Raw genomic sequence first — 14703 nt, forward strand, 5'->3', positions numbered from 1 at the left:
TAAGCATGTAGTGAGAAATTTTCTACAAGAAAGACAATTGAATTTTATTGTTTATAACAATAACAGCCTTCAGATGTTATACTAGACCAACATTTCTTTAATTTATTTTACGTAACTATGTAACTGTGTATTGCAATAGAAGTGTAGAAATAGGAAGATCAGTTTAAACCTTTTCCTAAATTCGGTTCATTTAATCAGTAGCTTTATTTTTTAAATTTTGCATATATATATATTTTTTTTTTTTTTTTGAAGTAAATGGCAACCCACTCCAATAGTCTTGCCTGGAGAAGCCCATGGACAGAGGAGCCTGGTGGGCTATAGTCCATGGGGTTGCAAGAGTCGGACACGACTTAGTGACTAAACCACCCTCATATATTTTTAATTGGAGGATAATTGCTTTACAGTGTTGTGGTGGTCTCTGCCATACATCACTGTGGATCAGTCATAATTTTATGTACATGTCTTCTCCCTCTTGAGCCTTCCCCACTCCATTTCACCCCTCTGGGTCATCAACCGAACACCAGGCTGAGCTCCCTCTGTTATACAGCAACTTCCCACTAGCTAGCTATTTTACACATGATAGTGTGTATATGTCAATGCTACTTTCTCAATTTGTCCTACCCTCTCCTTCCTCCCACTGTGTCCACCTGTCTGTTCTCTACGTCTACATCTGCATTTCTTCTGTGTGAAGAGGTTCATCAGTACTATTTTTTAGACTCCGTATATATGCGTTAATATACTATATTTGTTTTTCTCTTTCTGACTTTCTTCACTGTGCATAAGAGGCTCTAGGTTCATCCACCTCACAACTGACTCAAATTTATTCCTTTTTAAGGCTGAGTAATATGTACCACGACTTTGTTATCCATTCATCCTACACCAGCATTTTTTAAAGCATGGTACATGAACCTCTTGGGGTCCCTTGGGGCTCTTTCAAGGGATCCATGAGGCTAAAAGTATTCATTGTAATACATGGATTTTGTCTCTTTTGCTGTGTTAGGTTTGTATTAAGAGTGCAAAAATCAGTGTGGGTAGAATAGCTGGCACCTAAGCACAAATCAAAGCAGGGGCACCAAACTGTGCTAGTAATCAGCATCTTCACACATGCTTGATATAAAAATACCAGCTTTATTTATTTTGTGTTTGATCAAAGATGTTCTTATTTTAATAAATTTTTAATCTTTGAAAAATTGTATTTAATATTGTATATGACAAAATAGGAAGTATTCAGAAAGCTCTCTGCATATCTAAGTATGATAATTGACTTTAAAAGAAAAGGATTTGTGAGCTTGAGTTTCGAGCTAAACTAGCTGACTTTCATGGAACGCTATTTTTACTTGACAGAAAGATAGACAAACTGTGGTTGTTCAGACTGGGGATCTGGCAGAAATTTTCTCAAATGAACAGCTAAGCCTGTCACTTCAATAAGGGAAATGGATAGTATGTTTTTTTGTCAAAGATAGAAATTCCAACTTTCAAATATAAGTTATCCAGAATTCTAATTTTTATCTAATAACCATGAGCTTGACAGCTTCTAGTACATAATTATTTCTTTTAATAAAATAGGTGATGGACTATTTATGATAGTTTTTTACATTGTATAATGAAATGTATGAACATGTGGGAGATCTGTATAACTTAGTGAAATAGTATTTTCACAATTACCATGTATAATCTTACCTGTGCATGATTTTGTAAAAGATGTCTGCAAGAAAAAATGATGGATTTTAATGTTAACAAAGTATGAAAAGTCCACATTGCGATTGACGTCTCAGAAATCACCACTTACCTAGTCTTGGTGTAGCATCAAAGAATATCTACAGTTATCTGAAAAGGCTAATTAAGACTTCTCTCTTTTCCAGCTACATATCTGTATGAGGCCAGATTTTCTTCATGTATTTCAACTAAATATATCATAATGTGTATGTGTGTTAAGTCGCTTCAGTCATGTCCAGCTTTTTGCGGCCCTATGGACTATAGCCCACCAGGCTCCTCTGTCCATGGGATTCTCCAGGCAAGAATACTGAAGTGGATATATCATAATAGATAAAATACAGAAGCAGATATGAGAATCCATCTGTCTTCTATTAAGCCATACATTAGAGATTGCACAAGTGTAAAACACTGCCACTGGTTTCACAATTTTTTTTTGGAGGGGGGGCGAATAATACAGATTTTTATGAAAAATGAGTTTAACATAGTGGGTTTATTTTTATGTGAAATAACATATTTAACTTAGTTTAATTCCTAATGGGATAAATATTGATAAATATAACCCACATAAGCAAAAGCTATTTGAGATCCTCAATTTTTAAGAATGTAAGGGGATCCTGAGACCAAAGAGTTTGAGACCTCTGTGCCAGACCATAAGGATGCTGCTTTTTTTGTCAGTTTATAGTATAATATGGATCAGGAGGCATTTTGAAGGGTTTAGACTAGGATCTTTGGACTGCCCATCTTAGAATCAGCAGGAGGTAGAACAATGTATACTAACCGAACCAAATCTGCTTTCCATTCCAGCAACTGCTACTTGATGGATGTGATTTCTGCTAAGTTACCTAACCTCCCTAAGTCTGATTTTATATAAAATGGGAAATAATATATTTTATGACTTTCCAGACTTGTTATAAGAACTAAATGAGACCTTATATGTATAAGTATACTGATCCTGTTGTGTGTGAGGAATGTGAATTTTCTTTCTCTCCTCCCTTTTCTGAAGGCATATTATAGTTTAGAATATTAGGACTATAAAATCTCATCCCTCATGTAGTGGTATGATGTGCTCCATGCTAATACAAATTAAAATATCAATTTTTATTGCCTTTTTGTTCCACTTACCTTTTATAGAGCTATTTTTATTGTAGTAAACATGAGACAGTGCCTGTCTTAATTTCACAAAACAAAGTTAAGTTATCCCAAGTAATAAAGGAATCCATTAAAAAAAAACATTTATATAGTCACTATAATGGCAGAACAGCATCTGTTTATTTCCACTAAAACTGATGCAGTGGAAGTGCTATAAAATTAAAATGATGCTATCATGTTAATGCGGAGAAGGCAATGGCACCCCACTCCAGTACTCTTGCCTGGAAAATCCATGGACAGAGGAGCCTGGTAGGCTGCAGTCCATGGGGTCGCTAAGAGTCGGCACGACTGAGTGGCATCACTTTCACTTTTCACTTTCATGCATTGGAGAAGGAAATGGCAACCCACTCCAGTGTTCTTGCCTGGGGAATCCCAGGGATGGGGAAGTATGGTGGGCTGCCGTCTACGGGGTTGCACAGAGTTGGACACAACTGAAGCGACTTAGCAGTAGCAGCAGCAGCATATTAATGACATTCAAAGGATGACTCTTAAATTTTTGGAATGCTTTTCAGAATTTTACCTTCAAGTATAGACAAAACTGTAAAAACACTTGAATTTTTAATTGCTAAAATAATACAAAATGGCTATTTGGGTGATATGTGTCATACGGGAAAAATATTTGATAATTCTGACCAACTCTTTTAAGAACTTAATTGACAAAAATGACTCTAGAGAATGTTTCTTTGTGTATTTTGTCTGTTGATACCTAACTCATCCCAGAAAGGTAGCTGTCTCTAGGTAGAGTACATTTGATATATTTTATATACATATATGTTTAATTTTAATTAGAAAATTTTTATATTTTAGTAGTCTGTTTTAGTCAGTAATGTTCATATCCAAAGTGTTTCTCCTACAATTCTAGGATCTTTTCTTAGAGTTAATGCTAATTAATTAATTAATTTAATTAGTTAATTTCATTTTTACCTCAAGAACATCTATTTATGTTGATGTTTAGTGAATCTTTGTATATGAAGTGTACTTTCTTTGTTTCAGGTACTTTTCCAAATGCTGACCCTGCATCTGTCCCTCATGGAGCAGTCTATTATCCAGTGATGTCAGATCCGTATGGGCAGCCACCTTTGCCAGGTTTTGATTCTTGCCTTCCTGTTGTGCCAGATTATCCCTATGTTGCTCCCTGGCATCCAGTTGGTGCAGCGTATGGTGGTTCTCCACAAATTCATGGTGCTATGAATCCTGGGCCACTTGGCTATATTGCTGCCCCTCCCTCAGCTTCTCATTATGTACCTCAGAATATGTAAGATTCAGCAGTATGAAGTATTATTGCACTGCCATCTTTCTTGCTATTTTGGCTTTAAAAAGTGTTTTATGTTAGTGTTTAAGTGATTTAGGGTGGTTAGAGTGGTTACTATTATATCTGTCTTTAAGATTATTTTATCTTTTGATTTAAAATAGTACTTTAAAATAAAGGAGTATTTCTTTGGGTTGTAAATAACGAAATTGAGATGAATGTACAACTAGCCCCATATTTGAGCACATTTCCTTGTATTCAGCTATTTTCTTGTCAGCCAGCTTGTCAGCTTTATATTAGCTGATTGTACCAACTGATAAAAGGAATAAATCATACGAACTGTTTCCTGGGTTCACATGTCACACATCATATTAAACAATACAAATTTGGAAAGCCTTCTACTTTTTTCTAGAAAAGGAAGCAAAACCAAGAGCATTTGCTTCTCGGTAACTAAATAATATTAAAAGAGAGAGCTCTTCAGGTTTCTTAAGAATCGTCTGACCTGAGTTGCATTCTATGATATTAACCAGTTTTGAAGGCACATGGTGCTCTGCTTTAGATTTATCCCATATACTATTGTTTAATATTGGATTTATGTAATTGTTTTACTGCACAGTATTGATGTCCTTTGCACATTAGCAGTAAATAAAAATCAGCATTTAAAATTGCTAAAATGACTGAGATGTTTTTTTTCTTTTGCATTTTCATGGCAGCAAAGAGTACCAGATATTTCATTGTGTCCATATGTTTTCCCCTGCTATTTTGGTTGGCAAAAAACATGAATTTATAGCATGAACTGGCAGGGTCAATTGAAATGTTATTTAATCTCAAGATATTGCAATGCATACTACTATATCTAGTTCTTTTCTCTTGAGAATGTTCCTTTAAGTTGTGTTTCTGTTTTTCCTTTTTAAAATATACTAATTCCCTCATGGAATTTTAATCTAGATTTACTTTCTCATTGCCATGTTCTTCAACTAGTTGTTGAATCTTTTTCTTAAATTAATTACTTTATTTTAATTGGAGGCTAATTACTTTACAATACTGTAGTGGTTTTTGCCATACATTGACATGAATCAGCCATGGGTGTACATGTGTTCCCCATCCTGAACCCCCCTCTCAACTCCCTCCCATCCCATCCCTCAGAGTCATCCCAGTACACTGGCCCTGAGCACTCTGTCTCATGCATTGAACCTGGACTTGCGATCTGTTTCACACATGGCAATATACATGTTTCAATGCTATTCTCTCAAATCATCCCACCCTAGCCTTCTCCCACAGAGTCCAAAAGTCTGTTCTTTACATCTGTGTCTCTTTTGCTGTCTTGCATATAGGGTCATGGTTACCATCTTTCTAAATTCCATATATATGCGTTAATATACTGTATCAGTGTTTTTCTTTCTGGCATACTTCACTCTGTAAAATAGGCTCCAGTTTCATCAACCTCATTAGAACTGATTCAAATGCATTCTTTTTAATAGCTGAGTAATATTCCACTGTGTATATGTACCACAGATTTATTATCCATTTATCTGCCAATGGACATCTAGGTTGCTTCCATGTCCTGGCTATTGTGAACAGTGCTGCAATGAACATTGGGGTACATGTGTCTTTTTCAGTTCTGGTTTCCTCAGTGTGTATGCCCAGCAGTGGGATTGCTGGGTCATATGGCAGTTCTATTTCCAGTTTTTAAAGGAATCTCCACACTGTTCTCCATAGTGGGTGTACTAGTTTGCATTCCCACCAACAGTGTAAGAGGGTTCCCTTTTCTCCACACCCTCTCCACCATTTATTGTTTGTAGACTTTTGGATCGCAGCCATTCTGACCAGTGTGAGATGGTACCTCATTGTGGTTTTGATTTGCATTTCTCTGATAATGAGTGATGTTGAGCATCTTTTCATGTGTTTGTTAGCCATCTGTATGTCTTCTTTGGAGAAATGTCTGTTTAGTTCTTTGGCCCATTTTTTGATTGGGTCGTTTATTTTTCTGGAATTGAGCTGCATGAGCTGCTTGTATATTTTTGAGATTAACTCTTCGTCATTTGCTTCATTTGCTATTATTTTCTCTCATTCTGAAGGCTGTCTTTTCACCTTGCTTATAGTTTCCTTTGTTGTGCAAAAGCTTTTAAGTTTAATTAGGTCCCACTTGTTTATTTTTGCTTTTATTTCCATTACTTTGGGAGGTGGGCCATAGAGGATCCTGCTGTGATTTATGTCAGACAGTGTTTTTCCTATTTTTTCCTCTAGGAGTTTTATAGTTTCTGGTCTTACGTTTAGATCTTTAATCCATTTTGAGTTTATTTTTGTGTATGGTGTTATAAAGTGATCTAGTTTCATTCTTTTACAAGTGGTTGACCAGTTTTCCCAGAACCACTTGTTAAAGAGATTGCCTTTTCTCCTTTGTATAGTCTTGCCTCCTTTGTCAAAGATAAGGTGTCCATAGGTGAATGGATTTGTCTCTGGGCTTTCTATTTTGTTCCATTTATCTATATTTCTGTCTTTGTGCCAGTACCATACTGTCCTGATGACTGTAGCTTTGTAGTATAGTCTGAAGTCAGGCAGGTTGATTCCTCCAGTTCCATTCTTCTTTCTCAAGATTGCTTTGGCTATTTGAGGGTTTTTGTATTTCCATACAAATTGTGAAATTATTTGTTCTAGCTCTGTGAAAAATACCGTTGGTAGCTTGTTAGGGATTGCATTGAATCTACAGATTGCTTTGGGTAGTATACTCATTTACACTATATTGATTCTTCCGATCCATGAACACGGTATTTTTTTCCATCTATTAGTGTCCTCTTTGATTTCTTTCACCGGTATTTTATAGTTTTCTATATATAGGTCTTTTTGTTTCTTTAGGTAGATATATTCCTAAGTATTTTATTCTTTTCATTTGCAATGGTGAATGGAATTGTTTCCTTAATTTCTCTATTTTCTCATTATTAGTGTATAGGAATGCAAGGGATTTCTGTGTGTTGATTTTATATCCTGCAACTTTACTATATTCATTGATTAGCTCTAGTAATTTTCTGGTGGAGTCTTTAGGGTTTTCTATGTAGAGGATCATGTCATCTGCAAACAGTGAGAGTTTTTACTTCTTCTTTTTCCAATTTCGATTCCTTTTTATTTCTTTTTCTGCTCTGATTGCTGTGGCCAAAACTTCCAAAACTATGTTGAATATTAGTGGTGAAAGTGGACACCCTTGTCCTGTTCCTGACTTTAGAGGAAATGCTTTCAATTTTTCACCATTGAGGATAATGTTTGCTGTGGGTTTGTCATATATAGCTTTTATTATGTTGAGGTATGTTCCTTCTATTCCTGCTTTCTGGAGAGTTTTTATCATAAACGGATGTTGAATTTTGTCAAAGGCTTTCTCTGCATCTATTGAGGTAATCATATGGCTCTTATTTTTCAATTTGTTAATGTGGTATATTACATTGATTGATTTGCAGATATTGAAGAATCCTTGCATCCCTGGGATAAAGCCCACTTCGTCATGATGTATGATCATTTTAATGTGTTGTTGGATTCTTATTGCTAGAATTTTGTTAAGGATTTTTGCATCTATGTTCATCAGTGATATTGGCTTGCAGTTTTCTTTTTTTGTGGCATCTTTGTCAGGTTTTGGTATTAGGGTGATGGTAGCCTCCTAGAATGAGTTTGAAAGTTTACCTTCCTCTGCAGTTTTCTGGAAGAGTTTGAGTAAGATAGGTGTTAGCTGTTCTCAAAATTTTTGGTAGAATTCAGTTGTGAAGCTGTCTGGTCCAGGGCTTTTGTTTGCTGGACAATTTCTGATTACAGTTTTGATTTCTGTGCTTGTGATGGGTCTGTTAAGATTTTCTATTTCTTCCTGGTTCAGTTTTGGAAAGTTATACTTTTCTAAGAATTTGTCCATTTCTTCCAAGTTGTGCATTTTATTGGTATATAGTTGCTGATAGTAGTCTCTTATGATCCTTTGTATTTGCGTGTTGTCTGTTGTGATTTCTCCATTTTCATTTCTAATTTTGTTGATTTGATTCTTCTCCCTTTTTTTCTTGATGAGTCTGTCTAATGATTTGTCTATTTTATCTATCTTCTCAAAGAACCAGCTTTTAGCTTTGTTGATTTTTGCTGTGTTTTTTCTTTTTCATTTATTTTTGCCCTAATTTTTTTTTATTTCTTTCCTTCTACTAACCCTGGGGTTCTACTTTTTTTTTTCCTCTAGGTGTAGAGTTATGTTTTTTATTTGATTTTTCTCTTGTTTCTTGAGGTAATCTTGTATTGATATGAACCTTCCCCTTAGCACTGCTTTTACTGAATCCCATAGGTTTTGGGTTGTGTTTTCAATTTCATTCATTTCTATGCATATTTTGATTTCTTTTTTGATTTTTTTCTGTGATTTGTTGGCTTTCAGAAGTGTGTTGTTTAGCCTCCATATGTTTGTATTTTTAACAGGTTTTTTTCCTGTAGTTGACATCTAATCTTACCACATTATCAGCAAAGATGCTTGGAATGATTTCAATTATTTTGAATTTACCAAGGCTAGATTTATGGCCCAGAATGTGAACTGTCCTGGAGAAGGTTCCGTGTGCGCTTGAGAAAAAGGTGAAATTCATTGTTTTGGGTGAAATGTCCTATAGATATCAATTAGGTCTAACTGCTCCATTGTATCATTTAAAGTTTGTGTTTCCTTGCAAATTTTCTGTTTAGTTGATCTATCCATAGGTGTGAATAGAGTATTATAGTCTTCCACTATTACTGTGTTACTGTTTATTTCCCTTTTCATACTTGTTAGCATTTGTCTTACATATTGCGGTGCTCCTATGTTGGGTAAATATATATTTATAATTATGTCTTCTTCTTGGATTGATCCTTTGATCATTATGTAGTGTCCTTTGTCTCTTTTCATGACCTTTATTTCAAAGTCTGTTTTATCTGATATGAGTATTGCTACTCCTGCTTTCTTTTGGTCTCCATTTGTGTAAAATATCTTTTTCCAGCCCTTCACTTTCAGTCTGTATGTGTCCCTTGTTTTGAGGTGGGTCTCTTGTAGACAGCATATATAGGGGTTTTGTCTTTGTATCCATTCGGCCAGTCTTTGTCTTTTGGTTGGGGCATTCAACCCATTTACATTTAAGGTAATTATTGATAAGTATGATCCCGTTTCCATTTACTTTGTTGTATTGGGTTTGAGTTTATACACCTTTTTTGTGTTTCCTGTCTAGAGAAGATCCTTTAGCATTTGTTGAAGAGCTGGTTTGGTGATGGTGAATTCTCTCAGCTTTTGCTTGTCTATAAAGCTTTTGATTTCTCCTTCATATTTGAATGAGATCTTGCTAGATATAGTAGTCTGGGTTGTAGATTTTTCTCTTTCATCACTTTAAGTATGTCCTGCCATTCCCTTCTGACCTGAAGAGTTTCTTTTGAAAGATCAGCTGTTATCCTTATGGGAATCCCCTTGTGTGTTATTTGTTGCCTTTCCCTTGCTGCTTTTAATATTTGCTCTTTGTTTTTGAACTTTGTTAATTTGATTAGTATGTGTCTTGGAGTGTTTTGCCTTGGGTTTATCATGTTTGGGACTCTCTGGGGTTCTTGGACTTGGGTGACTATTTCCTTCCCCATTTTAGGGAAGTTTTCAACTATTATCTCTCAAGTATTTTCTCATGGCCTTTCTTTTTCTCTTCTTCTGCTGTGATTCAAATGTTGTGGCATTTGACGTTGTCCCACTTCCCAGGTTTAAAACTCAGGTTCAGGTTCTCAGGTACTGCACAAAGGCACAGACTTGGTTGGGCCTGCGTTTTGTGCACTTCCCAGGTCCAAGCAGCTCAGGCACCAGGTGCTTGGCAAGTGTGCTGTCCCAGGTGTGTGGTGTGTCTTATCACCTCCCAGGTCCCAGCTGCTCGGTTTCCTGGGTGTGCAATGAGAGCACTGTCTCAGGTGTGCCATGTGTCTCCTCTGGGGAGCTGATCTCAAGCCTTGACCCTCCTGGTGGATGTCAACCGTCCAGGATCCAAGGAAGACTTGGTTAGCAACTGGGAATCTGCTCACAGTTTGGTGGAGGATCTGTCTCTGGGGCCAAGATTGCCCTTTGCCTTCTGCCTCTGGCTGTTGCCCACCTGCCTCTCCGCCTCTCACAGGGGAATGGGCCTGTCTGCAGCTGGCTAGCTGTCCTCTGGTATTCACTCAATCCTTTGTTCTGTGAGCAGACCAGGGTGTGCCTTAGGTTAGAGCTTTTTGCGGGAATGTTTTCTCTCTCCTTTTTTTTTCCTCTCTCTGATTAACCCAGAGTTTGGGTTGCTCTCTCATGTTAGCTCCCTCAGATTGTCCTCAGGGCATTGAGGCCCAGTCTTTACCATAAGCATGCAACCTGTGCCTCCCTGTTCAGCCCCTGCTTGCTGCTGGTGGACATGAGCATTTGGGCTACTTCTCCACTGGGAGTTGCAGTTAGGCACATATTCTGTATTTTTTTTTTTTTCCATTCTGGTTATGTTACCCTCTGAGATTCCAAAACTCCCCACATACCTGCCGGTGAGAGGGTTTCCTGGTGTTTGGAAACTTCTCCTCCTTCATGACTCCCTCCCTGGGACAGGTCTCCATCCCTAACTCTTTTGTCTCTATTTTTGTCTTTTATATTTTGTCCTACCTTCTTTGGAAGAGAATGCACTGCCTTTCTGGGTGACTGGTGTCCTCTGCTAGCATTCAGAAGTTGTTTTGTGGAATTTGCCCAGCATTCAAATGATCTTTTGATGAATTTGTGGGGGAGAAAGTGGTCTCCCTATCCTTTTCCTCCACCGTCTTAGGACCACCCCTGTTGAATCTTTAAGTTGTTTAGATTTACCTCATATCTGCCCAGGCCTACCTTATCTTTAGCTTTCTCTGAGACTTATTTTATCAGCCTTTCTTTTCTGCCTTCTCCCTTTAACCTACCCAAAGACCACAAAATTTTCTGTATTCATTAGTTTTCTGAGACGTAATTCATCACAATGCTCTGCTCTGTCTCACCTACAAACGTCTATTTTGTTGCCACAAAACTTATTAATATTTCCTCCTTTAAAAGTTATTTATGCTTGTGAATCATTCTGTTCTTTTCCACCTTAAGGCAAACCCCAGGGAAAAATAACCATTTGAGACTCAGGGCTTGAACAGTTGAAAAAACTAGAATGGAATCCATTTCAAAGAGGATATCCTATCTTCAATATACTATTCTTGAGATAATTGATAATAGTGTCAAATCAATCAGTGTACTAGTTAAAGCTTCTGCTTCATAATAGACATGGAACTGGTAGTGTTTTGGTTTTCCATCCTTCATCTTTAGAAATTCTTGCTCTACAAGTTGGCATCTGACAACTTTAATAAAGAAAGATGGACAGTAGTGCCTGGTCAGCTTTTCTCTACTAACCTCCTGGGTTCACAATTTGTGCAGCCTACAGATTATTTTAAGTAAATGTTTATTATAGTCAAGCTTCAAATCTAGAACAACCCCTCTCCAGTGTTTTTCAAATATGCAGCATTTCTGAAATGTATATAACTCATAGCAAGTGATTTTCCTATATCTATAACTGTCAATGGTTCACTAATTAGATTCTAAGCAGTGTTTTAGAAGGTTGTAGTGTATCTTGAGAATGTGGGTCTGGAAATTATGTAGCTTTGAGATAAATATGTTGGCTTAGGCTTCCAGTTAATTTGTTTATATTTTAAACTTGTAGATTGTTGCCTTGCCTTCATTTCCACTACTAATTTAATGCAATTTAATGAAATACTTGTTATTAACTTAGAAACCCAAGATCAACGTGTTTTTATCACAATTGAAATCAGTGGTATGTATGCTCTGTTTATAAGTCATACAAGTATAGTCCACTTGTTTATGCTTTACATTCAGACTTCCCTAAGAGATAATCAAAGAGTGTGCCCTGACCCTCCTATACTGTTTTGGGAGTTTGAACAGTGAAGGTAACCTGTGAAGTGAAAGTCACTCACTCTTTGCGACCCCATGGACTGTAGCTCATGTGGCTTCCCTGTCCATGGGATTCTCCAGGCAAGAATACTGGAGTGGGTAGCCATTTCCTTCCAGGGAATCTTCCTGACCCAGGGATTGAACCTGAGTGTAATGCATTGCAGGCAGATTCTTTACCATCTGAGCCACCAGGGAAATGAAGGTAACCTGTACTGCTGCAGAAATCAGCAGTGGGTTTTGAAGGCAGCTTTCAGGTAAAAAGGAAGAGGTCTTTCTGATAATAGTAATAATAATAATAATAAAAACTCCAAACCTAGGACTTGGAGCACAGAATGAGGGAGGGCAAAGGCTAACGGTTTTGCCAAGAGAACTTGGTCATAGTAAACAACCCCTTCCAACAACACAAGAGACAACTCTACACCTGGGTATCACCAAATGGTCAATACTGAAATCGGATTGATATTCTTTGCAGCTGGAGATGGAGAAGCTCCATACAGTCATCAAAAACAAGATCTAGAGCTGACTGTGGCTCATATCATCAGCTCCTTATTGCAAAATTCAGACTTAAATTGAAGAAAGTAGGTGAAACCACTAGGCCATTCAGGTTATGACCTCAATCAAATCCCTTACAATTATACAGTGGAAGTGACAAATAGATTCAAGGGATTAGATCTGATAGAGTACCTGAAGAACTATGGATAGAGGTTCATAACATTTTACAGGAGGCAAAGAACAAACCATCCCTGAGAGAAAGAAATGCAAAAAGGCAAAATGGTTGTCTGAAGAGGTCTTATAAATAGCTGAGAAAAGAAACTAAAGGGAAAGGTATACACATCTGAATGCAGAGTTTCAAAGAATAGCAAGGAAAGAAAAGAAAGCCTGCTTAAGTAAACAATGCAAAGAAATAGAGGAAAACAATAGAATGGGAAAGATTAGAGATCTCCTCAAGAAAATCAGAGATACTAAGGGAGCGTTTCATACAAAGATGGGCACAACAAAGGACAGAAGCTAATATAGACCTAACAGAAGCAGAAGAGATTAAGAAGAGGTAGCAAGAATACACAGAAGAACTGTACAGAAAAGATCTTAACCTGGAAAACCACGATGGTGTGACCATTCACTAGAGCCAGACATCCTGGAATGTGAAGTCAAGTGGGCCTTAGGAAGCATTATTACAAGCAAAGTTAGTGGAGGTGATGGAATTCCTGCTGAGCTATTTCAAATCCTAAAAGATGATGCCATTAAAGGGCTGCACTCAGTATGCCAGCAAAATTGGAAAACTCAGCAGTGACTACAGGACTGGAAAAGGTCAGTTTTCATTCCAGTCCTAAAGAAGGGCAATGCCAAAGAATGTCCAGACTACCGAACAATTGTGTTCATTTCACAGACTAGTAAACTTATGCTCAAAAATCCTTCAAGCTAGGCTTCAGTAGTGTGTAAACTGAGAACTTCCTGATGTACAAACTGGATTTAGAAAAGGCAGAGGAACCAGAGATCAAATCGCCAACATTCGTTGGATCATAGAAAAAAACGAGAATTCTAGAAAAACATCTGCTTCGTTGAGTATGCTAAAACTTTTAACTGTGTGGATTACAACAAATTGTAAAAAAAATTCTCCAAGAGACAGGAATACCAGACCACCTTACCTGCTTCCTGAGAAGCCTATATGCAGGTCAAGAAGCAAAAGTTAGAACTGAATATGGAACAACATACTGGCTCAAAATTGGGAAAGGAGTATATCAAGGCTATATAGACTGATTCAGAATCGGGAAAGGAGTACATCAAGACTGTATATTGTCACCCTGCTTATTTAACTTTTATGCAGTTTACGTGCGAAATACCAGGCTGGATAAAGCACAAGCTGGAATCAAGATTGGTAGGAGAAATACCTATAACCTCTAATATGTGGATGACACAACCCTGGTAGCAGAAAGTGAAGAGGCTCTAAATGAAGGTGAAAGAGGAGAGTGAAAAGCTGGCTTAAAACTCAACATTCAAAACACTCAGATCATGTCATCTGGTCCCATCACTTTATGGCAAATAGATGGGGAAACAATGGAAACAGTGACAGACTTTATTTTCTTGGGCTCCAAAATCACTGGGTCCAGTGACTGCAGCCATGAAATTAAAAGATACTGGCTCCTTGGAAGAAAAGCAGTGATAAACCAAGACAACGTATTAAAAAGCAGAGAAATCATTTTGCCAACAAAGGTGTATAGTCAAAGCTATGGTTTTTCTAGTAGTCATGTATGAGTTGGACCATGTGTGAGTTGGACCATAAAGAAGACTGAGCACTGAAGAATTGATGTTTACAAACTGTGGTGCTGGAGAAGACTCTTGAGAATCCCTTGGACTGCTAGATCAAACCAGTCAATCCTACAGGAAATCAACCCTGAATATTCATTGGAAGGACTGATGCTGAAGCTGAAACTCCAATACTTTGGCCACCTGATGTGAAGAACTGACTCATTGGAAGAGACCCTGATACTGGGAAAGATTGAAGGCAGGAGAAGGGGGCAACAAAGGATGAGATGGTTGGATGGCATCATTGACTCAATGGACATGAGTTTGAGAATGCTCTGAGAGACAATGAAGGACAGGGAAGCCTGGAGTGCTGCAGTCCATGGGGTTGTAAAGATTTGGACATGACTGAGCAACT

The 14703-nt window shown here is 37.4% G+C and overlaps 1 protein-coding gene across 5 annotated transcripts in view; it reads left to right on the forward strand.

The window, feature by feature from the left end:
- Positions 1-4788, forward strand: part of LOC102276206 (ALG13 UDP-N-acetylglucosaminyltransferase subunit) — a 72324-nt gene extending 67536 nt beyond the window's left edge. For all 5 annotated transcript variants that reach the window (XM_070366450.1, XM_014480780.2, XM_070366447.1 and 2 more), the window contains one exon: positions 3859-4788. In XM_070366450.1, the coding sequence (XP_070222551.1) occupies positions 3859-4124 (266 nt within the window). In that variant the 3' untranslated portion in view covers positions 4125-4788. The remainder of the gene's footprint in view (positions 1-3858) is intronic.
- The last annotated feature ends 9915 nt before the right edge of the window (positions 4789-14703 follow it).

This window comes from Bos mutus, chromosome X (genome assembly GCF_027580195.1).
Source record: "Bos mutus isolate GX-2022 chromosome X, NWIPB_WYAK_1.1, whole genome shotgun sequence".
NCBI classification, from domain to species: domain Eukaryota; kingdom Metazoa; phylum Chordata; class Mammalia; order Artiodactyla; family Bovidae; genus Bos; species Bos mutus.